The 20,749-nt window shown below is 40.2% G+C and overlaps 1 protein-coding gene across 1 annotated transcript in view; it reads right to left on the bottom strand.

Moving 5' to 3' along the window:
- Window positions 1-8,156: 8,156 nt before the first annotated feature.
- The window catches only part of SYNE3 (spectrin repeat containing nuclear envelope family member 3), a gene marked incomplete at its 3' end in the record, with an annotated part of 42,449 nt that continues 29,856 nt past the window's right edge, over window positions 8,157-20,749 (bottom strand). The window contains exons 17-18 of the mRNA XM_079308866.1: window positions 19,747-19,785; window positions 8,157-8,354 (exon numbers count right to left, since the gene is read on the bottom strand). Coding sequence (XP_079164992.1) covers window positions 8,157-8,354; window positions 19,747-19,785 — 237 coding nt within the window. The remainder of the gene's footprint in view (window positions 8,355-19,746; window positions 19,786-20,749) is intronic.

A 20,749-nucleotide genomic window follows, 5' to 3' on the forward strand; every position in this document is an offset into this window, starting at 1 on the left:
AGGGTTATACTGGGTTATATATGGGTTATATATGGGTTATACTGGGTTATATATGGGTTATATATGGGTATATATGGGTTATATTGCCAGTAAACAATAATGCTGGGTCTCCTACCACTTGTCAGTGTCAATGGAGAGTTATGTCTCAAGAAAGGCAATGACAAAGAAATGCAACACCTGCATTATTGCTTGTGTAATTGCTTCACAGTGGTCCAGTAGAGTCAAGTAAGCAAAAGAGAAGGTGATATGCTGCTGAAAGGGAAGCTCTGAGGCTGGGCAGATGGAGTGTGTGCCCTCCAGGAATCACCCAATAAACTCAGTTAACACAAATAAAAATGGAAAAGAAGTTGAAAGAGTCACATTGATCAAAAGGAAAAAAATACCATCTTCTGAGGCAAAAATTACCATCAAGGTCTTGAAGCAAGACAAAGGTTTCTTTTGCTTTCCAGTCAAGCCCATGTACAAAATGGAGGCTGGAGTTTGAGGACAGACCCACATGTAGCACGTGCACCCCAAACACCTTCAGGAATAGCCAGTGTTCAAGAATTCCTCCCAGGTTAAATTCTTACAGGGTTAGATCTGGGAATGTGATGGAAAAATCAACTTTAAGGTGCTTTTCACCCTAAAGACAAAAAGCCAAACTCAAAGCTTATTAAATCTCATCAAAAATCATTAAAACATGCACCTCTAAACTCTTCCAGCTTCCCTTTAAGAAATGGTGCACCTAAAAGCTGCACCTAAAAGTTACATTGAAGTGGAATGTCACCTTTTTTTAAGTGGAATAATAATTATGCTCCCCATTATATACATATATAGATATATATACATACACATATATATACACACATATATCTATATTTCATGGCAATGGAAAGTACTGTACAGAGGCATTCATTCTCTCTGCAGTGAAACAAAGTCTGTGGTGTGCAGCGCTTATTAGACTTGACAAAGGAAATAATCTGGTTTTGAAGGTGGGAATCACTTCAGGAGAAATAACAGCTCCTACCCCTGAGTTCCAGCGGGAGGCCTCCCAGCAAAGTGCTGCTGAGGGCAGTGGCACAGCTCTCCAAACTCACCTCTCCCTTTTAACACACAGCTTTTCATGGAGCAAAAAGGAGCTAAAATAAATGGCTTGCTATAGGGCTTGATAAATGAGTTGTGAAATCAGTTTGTTAAAAGCGATCATTTTAGTTTTCTTTCTTTCTTTTTTTTTTTTGGGTTTTTTTTTTTTTTGTTTTTTTTTTTTTTGTTTGTTTGTTTTTTTTTTGTTTCCTGCAGGTCAGAAGAGAAAGGTTCTGGCTTATTTAGGGTGTATTACAATGACAGTGGAACACTCCTGGCAGCTCAAGGGCACAGAGCCTGGCTGAGCAGCACTGGGAGCTCTTACCCCAGCAGTGGCCAAGAGAGAGCAACTGAGCTGCAGCTGGACCAGCCCTCTCTGTGACTGAGGGGCAACTTTCTGCACACAGTAATTGGAATGCACATCAAAACCTGCTTAGAGAGGAGAGAAAAAGGCTCTGGGCAGGCTATGAACAATGCTAATAGAGAGGCTTCCATTATTAACAGCTGTTTGTTAAGTGACACCCTCACTCCTGCCTGCAGATGTGACTATTAAGGGCAGTCCTTGAGCCAAAATTGAAGGCAGATGAGGGCAGGACATGGCCAGGAGATTTGGAAGAGATGGTGGCCAGGAATAGAGCCCCCCCAGATAGTGGTGAAGGCTGGTTTGACACAGGGGACAGCAGAAACACACAGAGCATCTGCAGGAGGAACTGCAGTGGGGGAAGAAATGACTGGATTTTAAACTTATTGAAACTGGACCTGATTTTTTGCTCTAGTATTGAGGAACAACAGCCACTGGAAACACTTAACATGACAGGAATGACCTAGGCTGTGGAAGAACTGCAACAGGAAAGGAAAAATAAAAATCTGGGACAATTTACTTTGGAAAGGGAGCAAAGGCAAATCTCCTCAGCTCTCATAAAAGAAAGACAAAACATGGCCTGGAAAGGGTAGTGCTGATCTTTCTGATTCCTTGGATTTAATACAAAGTGGCCAAAAGAAGGAAAATCAAATCGTCCCCACTACCCAAATAAAAGGTTTCTGATCCAAAACCTGTTCAGGGGAATACCTTTTTCACACAACTTGGAATAATGTGGAACTTGCTGATATAAATGGCTCTGAAGCCAGAAAGTCACTAGCATTCAGTAAGGCACTGAATAGGCTTGTTCCCAAAAATCCAGAAGGCAACACCTGACATTTACTTGAAAAGGAACAGAAAAACTCCCACTTCAGTTCTACAGTGTATTTCTGCCTCCTGAGGATTGAATAGAGACCATCATGACTAGCTTTCCATCCATAATAGCATTTCCTGTGTCTTTTCCTGGAGCATCAGCACCCACCACCTACCATTAACCTGTCACAGAGGGGTGTTAATTTAGCAGTTTCTTCTGTAATTGAATGAAAAAAAACCCAAAAACCCCAACATTTCCAGGGCTCAAATCTCAGCTCAAGTGAATCCCCCTGAGGGGAGCTTCCTTCCACAGTCAGGGACATTAAACTGAACTGTTCTGATGGCTGCTGTCTAAATTTTGTCTGGCAGAGCAGGATGGCAAGCCCTTGCTCCTGTGTCATTAGTCCTGCCCTGCTCTCATTATGCCAGACCTACATGCTCCTCTCTTGCATCAGGATATCAGGCTGCCTTTGGGAGAATTAGTGTCTCCTGCTGCTTCCACTGGGATGCTGCACCTTTAGCTGAGCAGTTTCACCTTACCCACACTTCACTAGGAGGAGAGTTGTTATCTCATAGGTGCAATGAGGTAAAACCTGGCTTTTGCTGAAGCAGTTAGGGAACAGAGGTGCCATTTAGGCTACAGTTTGAGCTGGTACATTCCTGATATATATTCCTTGTTTTCCACATTTACTAATAACTCTCTGGTAGACGCATATTCATATTTTAAATTGAATAGAAAAGAGATAATAAAAAAAACAACTGTGTGACAGATTATCCCATCCTGCTTTGTTGTTCTGCTTTTTCTTTTTCTTTTTTAATTCCAGGATCTTTGTTTTGTTTTGTTTTACCATTTAACAAGTGTAACATGATTCTGTAGTTCTTAAACAGACATGTACAAGTCAAAATGCCTTGTGCCTAAAACATCCTGCAGTTACCTAACACCTGCAACTAACCTGTTTCTATTCTAGTATAACCAACAGATATCTTGTCTTAAATATGGTAAAACTAATAAGATTGACAAACATGTTTTCAGCTGCAGCGTAACAAATGTATGTTGTAGTAAAGTCTCCAAAAGCAGCTCTTGCAGCCAGCTGGGTACATAATCTATGACTTGAAAGACATCCATGATGCCTGACAAAGAAATGTTTGTTGGGGGTTTTATACCAGCATTTCTTGAAAGGCAAAACTGTTATTCCAGTTTCCTATGGTGGATAATTTAGTTTCAGTCTGTAATCTTTGGTTATTCCAAAAGGCTTTGTTTGGTCTGGGAATCTGTCACACAGCAGTTTTGGTTGGTTTTTTTCCCTGAGGAAAAGAGGACAATGTACTCTCTTGTCAACACAAGTTAAAAGAATTATTGTACATGAGCTCACTCTTCAAATCTCTTTAGTGCTAATGAGATGTGTATGCACACACATCAAAGTAAAACATTCCCTATTTAATATTGAAAAGGAGATCAGATGTAGCAAAACTCCTGAGGTCTAGAGCAACTAAAGAGAAAATACTATTTCTTCTGATGTGCAGAGATCACCATCTGTCTATCTAGGAATGGCCATTTTTTGGAGACATTTTTTTCTCCACTGTCTACAAATACTCTGACAAAAGGGATTAAGGACAAGCATAAAGCCATTCTAAAAGTTGTCCATATTATTCAGTGATCACTAGGTGGTTTTATTAGTTAGCCTAGTAGCTTTATTTACAGCCTCAAATGTTTGAGCTTTCTCGGTCAGTACAAATAAAGTAGCACTTGGCAGAATTCATGACTGCTCTGGAGATTGAGGGCTAGCAGAGGAATACAACATTTTTAATTATGTGCTTAGAACTGAAGATGTTTTTCATACAGAGATTTCTGGAGAGGGCATATATAAATAATATTTAATACCATTTAAATTGCTGGCTGGAATCAGAGAAAGGGCTGTTAATAGACATGGGGCACAATAGCAATTTTCTACCTCAATGTACTGCTGCCATGGAAAATTCTCTGGAAAGCATCAGGCTTCAAAATCAATTACAGTTTACAAATGAGGCTTGCTTTCATGCCAGAGGTTGGGTTTGAAGTGTGCCTTTGGGTAATGTCTTACTGTAATGCATGGCAGTGGAGTGCAGGATTTTGCCTTCAGCCCTGCAGGGTCATTAATGTGGTCCAGCCTGGGTCCAACAGTGCAGGCAAGAGCTTGGACAGAGCTCTGCAAACAGGCTGGGTGTCTGCAGGGAGTGTAGGCCAGGAGCACAAACCACTCACAGCCCCAGACACATTCAATATCTTTAGAGAGGCTTTAGCACCCTCTGACTGTGGCTGCATCTGGACTGGGGCAAATCAGTGGAAGTCCTCAGCTGCAGACACATCCAGGGCTCTGTGCATCCCATGTTTTGGCAAGGCAAGGCTTAAGGCAGTGGCCCCAGTCTGAACCTGAGCTGTAACACATCTCAGTTACATCTGGATGTCAGATATGAATGAGCTGGGGATTTTATAGGCACTAAAGTGAGCATATAACCACCAAATCATCTGTGAGCAAAGATGAGGAACTGTGCTCAAGATTTTAAGGACTGGTTTGGAAACAGTATGATTTAGTTTGTGTTTTGAGGAATTGGAGCTTTGTACAGTTTCCTGGAAGCTGGACTGGGCAGTTTGTTTTCATTATTCCAATTACTGACTTGATTAATATTTACACACACTTCCAGGAATAAGTATTGCAAGCTTTTCATAAAAGAAAAAAACACAAGAGAATAAAAAATAAATTAAGTTGTAAATTTCACATTTACGTCTCAAACTTACTCTTGTGATTTTTTTTTTCTTTTTTTCTTTGCCAGAAAAATCCCACACCTGCCTTGGACAGGTGAGGTAAATGACATTATAGAAGCCTTAAATTGTTTTCAGTGATAGGAACAATAAAGTTCTGTGCTTTGGGTAGTTTTCATTGCAAAGAAGTAGAAATATTCATAACTTCTGTGAGATATTCAGATTATTTAAGTTAATAAGAATGGATTGACTGAAATTTAAAGCAAAACCTTCCAAGATTACAGACAGGGGACTTAAAGAATAAACTGATTGCAAACCCAGCAGCAAATGTGTGTTCCTAATTTAGTTGTTTGGGTTTTTTTTTCCAAACCTGCCACAACAGTGAAACATCAAGGTGATGGTGCAGTTATTCTTTTAATATCCTCTGTGCAGAATATTTTTCTCCCTGTTACACACTCTCACGGTGTCAAATGCATTTGTGAACCCATACAAATCACCCAGATCAGAAAGGTTCAGCAGAAAGAAATCTGATGTGAGATTTTGTGCTTTTGTGGAAAAAACTTTTCTATCTCCCTACTGATTTCTATTTGCAGCTTTATTATTCCTCATTATTTTCACTTTCTCACTGGCATTTTACTTTCATCACCTGGAACAGCTCAGCAAAACCCAGAGAACTCAATGTAGCTATGTCACAGAAAAGTGTGTGCACACCTGTACACAACCACAAAGAGCAGGTTTTGTTACTGCCCTCTTCCCCCACACTTCTTTTCTAAAGGAAGATTTAATTTGACATGGAGATGGTCTGATGATTAACTCCTTGCTGGGCAGCCACAGAAGTTTCTTCCCCCAGGGCTGGCAGCAATTTTTAGAGGAATGTGCATGGCACTTGCAGAGATGATCAGGAGGGGAGGAGGTATGTCCTTGCCACCAGAAAGAATGGATGCAAAGGAATTAACATGCTTCATTCTCTGACAAATTATATCTCCTCTCCATCTGGCTTCTTCATGAAAGAAATCACAGGCCTTCCTTCACTTCCTAAAGTGAATGTCTTATGGCTCAGCATACATGGACTCTCCTCACCTTTCAGCTTCCAGTCCCTTCTGCCTGCTCTCAGAGCTCTTCTGCTACCTCCTGGCAGCCAGGTTTTTAACCCACATCAGCTCAGCTCCTGCTCCAGGCTCCCCTTGCACTTTGATACCTTCATCATCCCTGCTGTCTCTCCTGGAATTTCCACTCTTCTTTACACTTTCAGAAGACTTTTGGCATATTAATCCAACACTAGCAAACCCAGTATAGCCAGAAACATTATTAGGAACACAGTGAAGAGTCCTGGTGGTGGAAGTCTCCTCAGACACTGATAGAAGCCCTGTGACTCACCCCATTTCAACCTTGAAAACTGAAGAAAAGCTGTTTAATATGCAATAGTACCAATACTGTAGCAGGGAGGGGGAGCCAAAAAGATTCTGAGATTTTTTTTTCCTCTGTAGAGCCTGTACTCTTGTCCTCTGTGTTAATTGTGATCCCTTTTCTAAGGCTTTACAAATTGATGGACACTTCTCCTCTCCATGTTTAGCTGCTCTTATTCCACATTGCCTGCTTTCCTAATGCTGTGCCTAAATTGAGCTCTCTGCTCAATGCCTCCTGATTCTACACAAGTTTGCCTCTTTAATAGAACTTTAAAGATTTTGTTAAATAAGTGCCTTCCTCCTGCAGTCTGTCAGCTATGATATTATTTTAGACCTTAAGCAGAAAAAATCACCAAGAACCCCATACTGATATGCAGAAGAGAAATTCTTCCTGCAACATGGCCAGGAGAGAGAAAGTAACTGTTTCCTCTGTTAATGTTTTTTTTCATTATTACTACTGTGGATAAAACCATGAGACAATAAGGGATAGCTCTCAAAAACAGCATGCATTTTTAGAAAATACCTTTTCTCTCAGAAATCAATTAGGTAAAACACCTCGAAGAAGAGCTTCATCACTCTGAAGTGAGAATTGCTTTTACATTTAAAGGCAATGTTAAAATATACATTCAAAAATTTGATAAATCAGGCATAGGATTAGGTAAATAAATGACAATAATTTTAGAGTTTAGATTACATAGAAATCTATGCTTGACTGTCTTTGATACAATCAGTTTACACAATTTCAATAAACCATTAGTATAAACCAAAAGAATACTAGGTGGGAATCTTGTTTCCAGGGTGGTATTAAAATACTTCCAACTTTTGCTTTACTGACACTAAGCCAGGCTTCATCCCACTGTTTAGGCTTCATAATCCGTTACCAAATGCCTCTTTAAAAAGTAAAAAATCCCACAAACCAAACCACAAAACCCCACAAACACAAAAACAAAAAACCCATTATTTTTTATATAGACAAGATTGGTGATACAAGGTTTTTTTCAGTGCTCACAAATTATGTCCTGATTTTAAAATTCTTCTGCTAGAGAGATGCTAAAAAAATATATATATTCTTTTTTTTTTTTTTTTTCTTCCCCTAGCTTTATTCCCACTGTATTCCACCTCTCCTGATTCAGGTGGGCTGGAAAATACAGTAATTGGAAAAGAAATCTGGTAAAAAATAATAATAAGAGGAGGTCCACCCCCACTCCTACTGAAGACAGTAGAAACATTTCTATTAGCTTCTGCAGTCCCTGTATCCAGATACTGAAAAACCAGCTCAAGATTTCAAAGAGAATAGTCCAAATCTTCCTTGGGCTGAATGTCAACCACTCTATCCAAACATGATTCTGCTCTTCAGTTTACACTCTGGTGCATGAGGACATATTCTTATACTTGCTCTGACTTATGTTGTAAACAAGAATCTGATGGGAAAAATCCCACACCACCATCCTTCAGTATTGCTTGCTGAAAGATGGCAGAAACATTGCAGAATTATCCTTAAACAGTGGATGGTGGTTGTTAGTTGGATTACAGATACGCATTTATACATATATATGTACATACATACACATACACAATCTCTATATACATATTATAAATACAACAATAAAAAAACCTGCAAAAATATTAATTTTGCTGAAATACCTGATTAAAGTGGGTTAATCTTACATTGCAGTTATGTGATCTATCCAGTTACACGATGGCTACAATCTACAACAGCTGCAATGAAAACCGCAGAGCCTGCGCCTGCGCCGGTCACCTCGTGCCACGCCGGGGGTTATGTGGGAGGTGGACCCTCGTATCTCAGCATCAGCTTGAAGGAGCGGGCAAAGTTGTTGGCCAGGGTGCAGCTGTGGCTGTCCTGGGCCAGGGGCAGGAGGAAGGCCAGCAGCAGCAGCAGCAGCAGCAGCAGCTGCAGGGGCAGCGCTGCCCGGCACACGCGCTGCAGGTACGAGCACACGCCTCCGGAGCGCCTCTGCAAGACAAACAAACAGCAGCTCAGGAAACAACCAGGGCAGGGCTGGTTCAAATACACACAGCTGACAGGGACAGTTTCAGAACAGCCCCTCTTGTTCTTGGCCTAGGAGCAGTCTGGGTGCTGGGCACACTGAAGCTGACTGAAGTTAAATCATGTCTTCTAGGAGAATTTCATGACTTTCAAGAATTCCCTGCTGGAAACTGTTGCTTTCTAGAAGGAAAACACTGCTAGCCTTCTAGAATAAAATGATTGCTTCCAAGCTCATTTTGCAGCTACAAAGTGGTGGTTGCACATACTCGTGCCCAAGTTGCCAACTGGTCCCCTCATGGCCACCACATAGCACAGAAGGTCTGTGTTTGCTACTCTCCAGTCAGTAAAAATGAGAGTGCTGGTGCCTGGAAGAGAGGAACAACTTCTGCTCTCTGTCAGCACAAAGGAACTTCATTTGCAGCTCATCCAGCTCCTAGTCATCTGCCCTGCAGCACCATGCATTGGCTTTGGGGTCTACAAGACCAGAAGTCAGAATAAAGGTCCCACAGTGCAGCCTGGCTCAGTGTACCCTATACCTTACCAGGCCCAGCTTGAAACTTTATGTGATACAAAAGAATGAGAGAAACACATCACTGATAGTGAAGGAGATGTTAAAGCCACATCTATTTCTGTGCAGCACTGGGGGGCACACACAAAGGAGTCCCATTACACCTTTCCTTATGCTGGTGCAAACCTAGAGCAGGTCAGTTACCCTCATAAAATTCATCTGGTTTAGCATGACCAGGAGAAAATAAATCTCTGGCTACAGAACTCAGAAAAGATTAATAAAGAAGGGAGATTTCCACTGGCAAGATTCCTGGGTAACTCCTGCCAATGAGCTGAACTGTGCAAATTGAAAAAAAAAAAAGAAAAGAAAAAATCAACTCTCTTGAAAAGAAATCTGATAAAAAGGGCTCAATAACCCTCTTATTTCATCAGACAAGGATTTATACAATGAGCATAAATGCAGTGTTTAATCAGCTACATTAGGTACCACCCTACATCATAAATGTCAGCACAGAACATCCACTGAAGTGGGACCCATGTTTTCCACAAAAGGAAATTAATTTATTGTGTTGAAGTCACAGGCAATTTCAGTCCTGCAGCAAAATTAGAACTTCTGCCCACTATGGAGTGTTTTATAGGCAATGTCTTTGTCCTACTATAGCACTGTTGCCTTTTTCCCACACTGGAAATGAAACTTGAGATAATTTTGGTAAGAAGGTAATATAATGAACATAAATAGTCCATGGGAAACATCAGCAGAGAAGATACAGAGGAGATTGATGGTAGAAGAAAGTAATTATGCCTTTTGCTGTTTTTAATGATCTCTTCCACTGCTTTCTAAATTACTCAGTCCCTTGTAGCTCCATAAAAATGCTTACAGAATTAATTACAAAGGTAAATATACAGCTGCAGTTACACATCACCAGACAGTTGTGTTGCAAAATCCTTCTGTTGTAGTTGGTTTGCTTCCATTATATTGAATGGCTGATGAGATTTAATTATTGTGTCAGGCAGATGTAGAGGCAGCAGAGCAACAGCTGCTTGCTCTATCATTTCTGGCCCACAGTATCTGGGTTGTAATTTGTTCACTGAGGCCAAGGAAAACTCAGATCCCTGGACACTGGAACTGTCAGTGGATAGAGTGTACATGCCAGGGTGTGAGTGGGACTGACTTTGAGCACCACTGGGTAAGTTCTCTGGTGATTATTTACCCATGAAATCAAAGCTTCACCAACCTGGCTGCCTTGCAGATGTCATCTGCTCCTACTGTGACCTGTTCTCAAAGTACAAGGCATAAGTAGCTGTACTAATGAGACTTTCCCTTCTCTACTCCAGACTTGAAATCCTTCTCCCCTCCTGGATATCATCTGCCTATGGGCCAAAAAAAACCTGGAGGGTCTTCTGTATTGACAGTCACTGCTAAATTGATTATGCACAGGAGCAGCAGCCACAACTCTTGCTGGGAGCTGTCTGGGTTTGTCTCTGTAATGCCATGAAACAGCCACTTGGTGAGTTCAGTGTAACCAGTGCACTGTCATCCACAGCTCTGTTTCCACTTACAAAGATTTCTCATTCTCAATCCTTCCATAATTGCATCCATAATATGCAGTAATATGACAAATACATTTATCAGAGTGCCAATCTATAAGGACAAAGACCCTTGGTTCCAGAATATATGAGCAAGTTTGTTTGTAGATATTAACAGGTGTAGTTCTGTCAGTGGAAGATTCAATTTGAGTTAATTCTGTATTGGGACAATTCAAACCATGCTCTTTGTCCTACCACTAAGGCACAGTAACTCTTAATGCTGATATTGTAGGGTAGGATCCTGAGAGTGACTGTTCAATAGTTCATTACAATTGGAATCCTCAAAAATGCTCTCACAAACTCAAACTGGGACTTAGAAGTCCATCTCTCACTGACAGTTGTGATGACCACCAGTTTTCCTAGCAGCACCTAAAACTTTTGTTTTACTGCTGTTAATCCTTTAGAATTGGTTTAGAAAGCTACTTCAATCTGAAACTATTCTTTCATTGCCAGCCCAGCTGTAACACATCTCTTTCTGCCCATGAACTGGTGGGAAATGTGAGTTTTTGCAGTTGTGCTTTGTCTCTGTTCCTGCCACAGCCCAGGGAGCAGATATCTTATCTGTCATTGGTTTCCTATGATGACCACACTGCCAGTTAGCCACTAATGTTTTTCCTGCCCTGATTCTTCTGCCAATGCAGCATTTGATGCAGAGCACTTTCACTGACTCTGCCTTGATTTCTATAGCAAGGACTATTAATGTAACTCAAATAACATTTCAATCTCATCCCATTTCTCAAAGTGCATTGCTTTCAGATATACTGCAAGAAGCTGTAAAATAGTATTGCTTTTCACAGCTCATCCTCCACAAAGAATTAATGCAAAATGTATTTATTAACAAGCTCTCATTTGCTCTCCTTGGAGGTTTCTGCAGAGGAAGATACTCAGGCTAACCATAGCAGATCCTAGGATTAGAAAAATCTGTGGAGGGACAATTACCTTGGGGCAGAACTTCAGAGAAGAAGAAATATTTTGTCTTTATCTCCTGCTCCTCTCCCACCTGCGTGCTGGGTTTATAGGTATTTGTGTTCAATGAACTTTTGTCTTCCATGCCCAGCTTCTCTGTTTCGTTTGATCACACAGCAAGGTCAGAATCTTGTATTTTAGATTCCATTTGTTGTCATGGGAATGACTCAGCTATAGCAAACATGGTATTATGATGCCTCTGCAGGACTGAAAATGAGGCCCACAGGAGCTGTGAGGGTTTGGTGTTTTCAGCAAATTTGCAATGATAAACCCTTAATAAATGAGGGCCTCAACCTGCACACACTGAAATCCACAGGCGATTTATCATTAATTTCAGTGTCTGCAGTGGGATTATGCACAGGAACATCTAAATAAAGTCAGGATCAGGAACTACTTGTCTGTGGAGGTCAGCAGGTATCTTACAAATGGATTCATTAGTTATATACCCAAGTTGTTGTGACATGAAACTTACATCAGTTCCATTGCTTTGTGCTTGTTGGAACAATCAGCGCTTTTTTTTTTTTTTTTTTTTTTTTTTTTTTTTTTTTTTTTGTGGTAGTACTGTGAGAAGTGTTAAAGGATAAAGAAATTTGAAGGAGACACTGTAGATTTTAATAGGCAAGATGATACCTTTGGAAAAAGCATGGAAAATTTGGGGCATTGACTCCCTTTCTGAGTATGAAAAAACAGCATTTCAATTTTACTAAGTCAGGATATTTTTTTAGGTCTGTGATGTGAGAATGAGATGCTTTCAGGATGTGGTGACCTGAGACCATGGCACCAACAGGAAATTCAGGAGGCCAGGATTCAAACCTCTGCTCTACTGGACTCAAAGTGATCATCCTGGAGTCAGGACACACTGCCAACCCTTTAGCACATCATTCAGGGTTAGAAAAAGACAGCCTAGCACAGCTCCACCTTTGCAAGAGACAGTGTGAATATATCATTTCCATATGATAGAAGGTTGATGATGAGAAAGATGAGAAAGTTGGAACCACAGTCCTTGCTACACAGTGGAATTTCCCTTTCCCAATCACTCCAGCTACTGGCATCAGTACAGCTACCACCCAGCACCCACAGTGCCTGCAGTGCACGTGTCAGATATAGCCTCCACTAAACATTCTGAAATCAAATCTTCCTCTGAGAAAGACTGGCAAAGCTCCAGTGAAGTCAACAGAATTTTAATTTCCACCATCTTAGAATAACAGCTGGAATACCTGGGTATTGAGCCAAAGTGTCAGAGACATTTTTGAAACGCACATGGAAAAGGAATAGGTTGGCATTTAAAAACAAAATATACGTTTAAAGTTCACCATCAAGAATAAATGTCCTCCCCCTTCTCCCTCAAAATGCCAGGACAAGCAAGGACTGTCAAGGGCTGTGTTTTGTGTAATGCTAAATGCATGCTTGTTCCAAATGAACTGCACTGGCTGTGAACATTCACATTTGTACTTGATTCATGTTGGGGCGTTTGAATGACAAGCATTGGTTTAGATCTAGGGAGTCCTCAGAACTTAAATCTGTTTGCAGTTAATAACTCCTTACCAAAAGCACCGTGAAAAATCACTTGGATGGGAAACAGCAGCAAAGCACTTTAGAACTTGCTACATAATATTCCTGTGTAAATTGCTGAAGTGTTTTTGTAAAAATCAGTGCCCCTCCTTGGTTTGCTATTGACCACATTCCAGGATATAAGAAAACACACAGTTAATCTAGCTATTTGAGAGAGCAGAGTAATATAGCATCTTATAGCAGCCTCATTAGTGGGGTTTTGCTGCTGCTTGTATGTCACCAGCGTGCCTGACAAAAATCATACCTGCACCACTGAGTCAGTGATCCAGCAGAGAAAAAATATTTAGTCTGGATTTATTCCTCTTACCTCAGAGTATTTCCTGAGAAATGCACTGCTGCCTGAAAAGTCCTGCTCTACCTAGGGATAAAGAGACCCATGCCTTAGTGTCCTACAGACACCAGCAGCCATTCCACTTCATGCCAGGGCTGTACCAGCCCAAGTATCCTCTATTCTACAGCAGTTGGCACAGATGCATAGGTGGCAAGGCAAGCATAATTTCTCCTTAATATTCTCAGCCTCCAGCTACTTTCAGTTCAGGCAGTTTCCTGAGCCTGACAGGGCTTGTTCATCTGTTTAACATTCAGGGAGTTTTTCTTCCAGATATTTATGCAATTTTGCCTTAAACCTACACAAACTATACAGAGTCCTCAATATTCTTTAGTAAGGAGCTCCAGCTGGCATGAAGAACACATCCTTTGTGTTAGCTTTGAATGTGGCTCCTAGTCCATTCTACAAGAAGAGATGGAGAATCAACCATCATCTACACTCTCAGCACAATGATGTGAAACCCTAAGTTAAGTGCCCAGGCAGGGTGAATCCAGGCCTACCTCCACAGTGGGAAGGTTGCAGCATCTTGGGCTTAAACTACAGCAATGGGGACAGAGGAAGAACTTCTTAACAGGAAGAACAGATAGGCCTTGGAAAGGATCACCTACATAGATAAGGATTCTACCACTTCATTATTCCTTTGAGAACAAATAGAGCTGCCAAGAAGGCTGAAACAACAGCTTGCCACACATTCCTTTCACATTCCTTTCATCCTGCATAGCAGCATGCCAGGATAGGAGTATTAAGCACCACCACTTGTCTTGGTGGAGCAGCTGCCTTATCAGTGGCATTTTGCCTCTGAGAGACCCTGTGCTTCTGCCACTCGAGATCCTACCAGGTACTTACTCAGCTGTCACTCACAGAGGCAGGTTATTGACAACAAGATCAGTTCCAGGGGGATCACAGGCTGATCTCTCAAACCAAATTGGTTTTTTAGCTCAGTGTGAGATAGTTTGGAGCTGGGCTTCTCATCAGTTCTCAATGCAGAGCCATGAGTGTCCCTCTCCCAAGATAAACAACACATTGCAAAGCACAGCTGGCCTTTTCAAGAGGGAAATTTGGGGAGTTGGATTGTACTGTCACCACAGAACTGAGATCTTGGGCAAAGCATAATTCTATAAACCACAGCAGGAACTAAGAACAACCTCTGTTGATTAGAGGTTATGTGGCCTCTGCAAAAGGACAGCAAGACACTGAGTTCAGAACTGTATTTTCCTAAAAGCAAACACTGCCCAGGGTAGGCAACCAGCAGTGAGGAATGAGTAAGGGGGGCTTGGGACCCCACTGATCCCTGTGCTTATTCTCCTTTGCAGAAAGAGCTACCAGAATGAACCAGAATGCTGAAGAGAGGTAAACTGTAGATACATGGGCAATTTTAGCTCTGACATTTTCCATCTTCAGATTCCTTGACTTTGCAACCTCAATGTTCCTTTCAATTCTGAAGTGCATAAGCATATGCATGTAAACAGGTAAGTATACAGGAAAATTAGACTGTTTTCTTCCATAGGGAAGAGTCTGGAGTACCTCAACATGGTTGGAGGATAATCTAGAATCTTTGATGGAGGCTTCATTTAAATGAAACAAAAAACAAGGAAGAGCCAGCAGTTCATATCTGAGGTTTCAGCAACCACATATGGAGGATATTTCAGAATTTCTGCTGCAAAGTCACTTAGAACTAAGCACTGTGCCATATGCTACTGTGACACAAACAAATTTATAAAGGTGAGCTTCTGTGTGCATACACAGTATGACATGCTTCCAGGAGAAGCATATCACAGGACAAGAGCTACAGCCTGCTCTGTTAAACTAGCAATGATTTCTATAATTCTCCAGACCCGAGGAAGCAGAAAAAGACTTCAGTCTTCTCTATTCAGGAAGGCAGGCAAGTAAAACAACTTTTTCCAATTTCCAACTTCCACTCATCCTTTCAAGTTGAAATAAACAAATTAAAATAAGCATAGAAAGAATAAAAAATGAAAGAAAAACAAAATGTTCTGGAATTTGTAGAAGAAATTATTGACATCAAAAGCTGGTTTATCGTGTCAACAATGTATGTTTCCAGCTGCTTTGCCAGTGACTTCTCTCAAGTCAAGATCAAACTTCTTAAACTTCAGCAGTCACTATACATAATTTGAATATATTTGCGTTTTATTTAAATACTTTTAAAAAGTGATGGCTTACTTTTAATAATAGGTAGGAAAATTAGAGGTAATGATTAGAAGAGTCTTTCTTACAGTGCCTTTTACAGTAGTGTTAAAAACATTTTTTCAGTTATACACTGGAAACTGGTTGCATTCTGCTATTGCTCAGCAGCTATCTCTCACTCTACCTTTCAGTTAGGACATAAAATTTTATCTGCTGAGAAAATCATTCTAAGCTATGTCCTTGGTGAAAATCTGCAGATACTTCACAACATGGCAGGCAGCTAAAGGACATCTCTTCACATAAAGCAGGGAGCACCAACCACATGCCTAACTAATACCACAGGAACATGAAAAGAAAGTAAAAACCAGGCATCTTGGGAAACAGGATGTCAGCTCCTTGCAGCAGCAGAGCTGCAGGCAGAGGGAACTGGCAAGGCTCAGGTGTGGCAGGACCAGATAACAACAAACAAAGAGCCCCAGATATCCCACAGTTGAGGACACTGGAATGTAAATTGGAAAACGACATGAAACCTACAGAAATAAGAGCACACAGGCAGGGAGTCTCACAGGTGCAGCATTTGAAGAGAAGCTTGTGAGCCTGTTGGAAAAGAAAGGGGATGCTGCTGGCTGGCTCAGCACACTTAACTGTAGGTCTGAGTTAGGAATGGACAGTCAGGATTTTTCTGGAGGTGGGGTTTTTATGGAGTTTTTTTGACTAAGTTTCTTTACTGAGCAAACATCACTGTAGGGAGAAAAGTCAGTCTGCTAATTTTTAATGCTAAGATGCCCTTCATCCTGTGTTTGGGTCATGGTATAATCCCTAAAACAGGTAAGCACAGACTTATAGGCAGAGTGATGAAAAAAACATAACAGAGATATTATCTTTATCTATAAAAGAGATATTGAAAACTGAGGAAAAGATACCTTTTAATAAGTATTTTTCATTTTACTAAGACTGTAATTGTACAGAAGATTTCAAGTAGTTAACACCTATCAGGGCTTGAGGAAAACAAATGGGCCACACACTTTCACTAGAAAGGCACCACTACCAGAGGCAGTAACACAGGATGCTGTGCTTTTCTGCCATCAGGAACCCCCATCATATCTGCACTTGGGCAGAGCAGACCACATTACTGTTTTCTTCCTGGCAAGCTGTGGCAGCTCTTGCTTTGCAGTTTCCTGAATGACTGCATTAATTTGATTGACTCCAGATCAATGGTGTCTCTAAATAAGATTAAATTACACGTTCCTTCTGTCTGTATGTTACAGGAGATTACTCTTAGCAGAATCTCAAAGGAAGCAATTAGCTGACCACTGATGTAATGAATTCTAATTATTTTGTTTGTAGAAACAATAAAGCCAGATCATTTGTTTAGCAAGGAATGGTAATTACTCTGAGCACCTGAGAAAATAAATCAAACAGTGCTACCTAGACCTGTAAGTAATGAGCCTTCGACTTCCTATTTATGCTAAGAATGCTCATGGCATATTTTCAGGTATCTGGGAGCCAACCTTTGAAAGTAACATTTATCATAGTTATTATTGAGCACTTGCTTGATTATGTTCCTGAGTGTGCTAGGTACCCTGCAGAAATATCCATCTACATTGGCTGTCACTGGCACCTGCTAAAAATTCGCTGCAGCCAGTGCAATTTCCTGCAACTGTTTTTTGTTAATCAGCAAGAAGTCTCACATCACAATCATTAGGCTGTTCTGCTCCTAAGGGCACCAGTGGCAGGGGCATGTCCTCAGCAATGGATGAATGATCAGAAAAAAAAGCACATTACTATACATGGAGCAGGCTCTATTCTGCCCAACATTTGGCCATTTAGGCTAGAAATGGAATAAAATCAGAAGGCAATCAAATGAGAATGGCTGCAGCTGGGTCTTCCCTTTCTCCATGTTGATCAGCTGCTGCTGCAAAATATTCACAGCTCAAACAGGAGAGACAAGCAGAGTCACTGGGGACCTTGTGCTGCATAAAGCAGAGATCAGTCCAAAAATACCTCAACTTCTGCCACTTTGCTGATTTTGTGTAACTCAAGAGCATGAGGGAGCTGACAAATTAGAGATAACCTGATCCTATTTTATGCAAACTCACTGGATGTTGCAAACACAGTAATGCAGCCATCTGCACTTCCTGCAGATACCAACTCCTGAGATCAGCCATTCTCTTCAAGGTATTTGGCTTCCTTTACCATAGCTTTGAAAAGATATTCATGCATACAAAAATATATTGCTTAATCTTTCTTTAGTTTCTACCCACATTTTAGGTCTTAAATCAGAATTTACAGTAAACTGCATAGCTTAGAACTCTGCTGTTGGTTTTCTTCTTTTCTTGAGCCAAACAGTGATACACCCAAAAGGGATTAACATTATTTTCTGGTTCTCTTAAGAGAGAGCTCAAAAAATCTTATGGCAACACTGTTTCCCATCCTGATAAACATGAATGAAAAAAACAACAAAAAAAAGACACTCCTGCTTCCAGCTCTTGGATTCTTGTTGTAGTGATACTGCTTATATAGAGAATGAAAGCCCAGAGGTCAGCAAAATCTCACTGAAGTGAGCAGGGTATAAGTTACAGCAACATCTGTACTGGCTGAAGGGAAACTGCAAATCACTTGTTAGTGCAATGGGAGCCATTTCCCTCATGCTTATGAGGAATTTCAGTTCTTCAGTCCTTTCCACCCTGAGCTGCTTCTCTTTGTGTTCAGTAGCTATTAAAAACACACAGAGTGGATGTTTTTTTGTGCTCTTGCTGTAGGCCTGATTGACAAATCTTTGCTGCCTGCCATTATGTTAAGCCAGTATCTTTGAAAATTAACTGAAGGCTTTAGTTTAATTTCAGAGTTTAAAGGTGAATAAATACCAGGTACCCCAAGGCAGTTGAGTCAGATGAATTAAAATTGGCATCTAACTGTACTGGACACATGCTTATGCCTAAAGCTTCTGTTTTGTTTTTCCTTACAAACAACTTGACCCAACCAAACAACATGAAATCAGAGAATTCCTTGACCAGTCTTCTGGAATATCTCTGTGAGCCTCTTCTAGGGAAAAGAAGCACTACTAAATGTTTGGCTGCCTCTACACCAAGTATTATGTTTTTCCAGCCTGAAAAATTCTGGTGACCTTACTGGATGAAACAATTAATGCTGAGCCAGACAGGCAAGAACAGAAAGCCTTTGGGGGACTTCAGGGAGGCTGAGGTTCAACCAAAACTATGGAGAAAAGAGTGAAAATTGCCTTAAAATTGGTCAGTACTTTGCTGGGTAAAAATATTGGAGCTGCTTCTCCACATTTGAGTACTAGAGGAATATCTCATCAGAATGAGGAAAAGTCTTGATTTCTGGCTATGCTTGAAATGCACAGTACTGTACCCTTTACATATCTTCTACAGAGGTGTTGCAACAGGAGAAATCAAGGGTTTGATATACCTTAAAATGACTATGTGATTATGATCCTGCAACACATTATTCATTCTATCTCCTTTGTGTTGGGCAAATAAAGCCTTATTCTACTCCTTCTAAAAACAAATGGAAAGTGAGATGACAGTACAAAGTAGAACAGCGTCTATAAACAAACAGATTGTGACAGAATGATTTGCTGACTTTATGAAAATGGGATCAGAAGAAGTGCTGCTTGGTTTAATAAGAAATTGGCAGTATTTTGTTTTCTTTTAGCTTCTCCTTATCATCTCCTGTACTGCTTCTGTTTCTTATGTCATCACTTCAAAATGAAAATCCATTACAGGAGGAATTCTGCTGCTTAGAATAAGGGTTTAGTCTAATAGCATTAGATAAATCTCTTGACTTTCCCTGGCTTTCTGTATTAGAAAGAAGGTGGGCTGATTGATCCAAAGCTTTTTTTTTTTTTTCCACAAGCGTCTAAAGAATTAGAAGTCCCATTTTCAAAATTATTTGAGGCACTTAACCACTAAATCCTTTAGAGAGAGATATTCCGACTCTACCTTAGTCTCTTTTGAAAAATGAATTAAATTCATATAGCATGTAGATACATAAAAAACTGAGTTTCCCTCCTCTCCCAGGAGATATTTAGCTTCTAGAGATACAGTAAGCCTAGTTCAAGAGTAAAAGCTCTGACATTTTTCCATTTTAAAATCTGTAGAAAATCAACAAATTCTGTAAGAATGGTGCTTAATAAACAAATTGATTTCAGGAATCTTTAGGAAAGGTTAAAATAATTTTCTACACAATGTCTGGTGAAACATTTTTTCAGCTTAATAATAAGAAACTTGCCTTTCTGAATCTGTCTGGTTCCTCCAAAGATCCAGAACTCTGTTTAAAAGAAAAAAAAAAGAAAAGAAAAAGAAAGAAGCATGAAGTTAAGATCCCAGAAGAGCCTGTAAATGAGTATTCACCACACAGGGGGTGTTTCTTTCAAATTCATGGTCACCTGGACAGAATGAACAGGAGATTTTTTAAAATGGCTTTTTAACAACATTAGGCAGAAAGATGACTTTTCAGGTTCTTGAGTACTTGAATCAGATGAGCAGTTCTCCCAGCAATAGCTTTGACTTTACTGACACCTATTGACTATGCTAATGCTTACAGAAGGTTTTGGTTAACAAAGCATGAGTCATTACAACCAATGAAAACACAGAAATATGCTCTTTATCAATAAAAGCCATGCTTAGCTTCCACACATTTTAAAGGATTCATGTTCTAAATAAGCTTTGGATTTCAAGACAAGGTTTGCCAAGGCAGCAAATTTTAGAATGCCTTAAACTTTAGGTGTTCAAGATAAGATATCTTTGAAAGCACTCATATACAGCAAGTACCAAATGCAAACCTATAAATTCTAATCCTTTAATTATGGTATCTTGAAGATGCTCAGAAAATGTGAGTAGTTTAGCTAGAAAAATATTAATTAATAATTACATATGTTTATGCTAAGAACATGGAAATATCTTTAGCATGCCCTGGAATATCTTACATATGATCATGAATTCTGCCATCCTTAACATGTCTTCTTATATAAGAACTCAGCAGCTTCTTTAATAATTTGGCTTTTGCATTAAAGTGCCTCCTCTTAATTTCATTCAAAATCATTAGCTAGCTTATAAGGACTGTTTCAAAAGAACTAGAGGTCCTTCTAGGCACACTTTGAATCAGTTCAGTCAGTGACTATTCTGTCTCACAGCAGGAGACACAAAAAATGAACACCGAATACATTCTTACTGCAGGAACTATCAAAAAATAACTCTACAGAGAATGTTGTATGGAGAAAGGGCAAAAAATA

The sequence above is a fragment of the Erithacus rubecula genome (genome assembly GCF_903797595.1).
Source record: "Erithacus rubecula genome assembly, chromosome: 6".
Lineage (NCBI taxonomy): Eukaryota > Metazoa > Chordata > Aves > Passeriformes > Muscicapidae > Erithacus > Erithacus rubecula.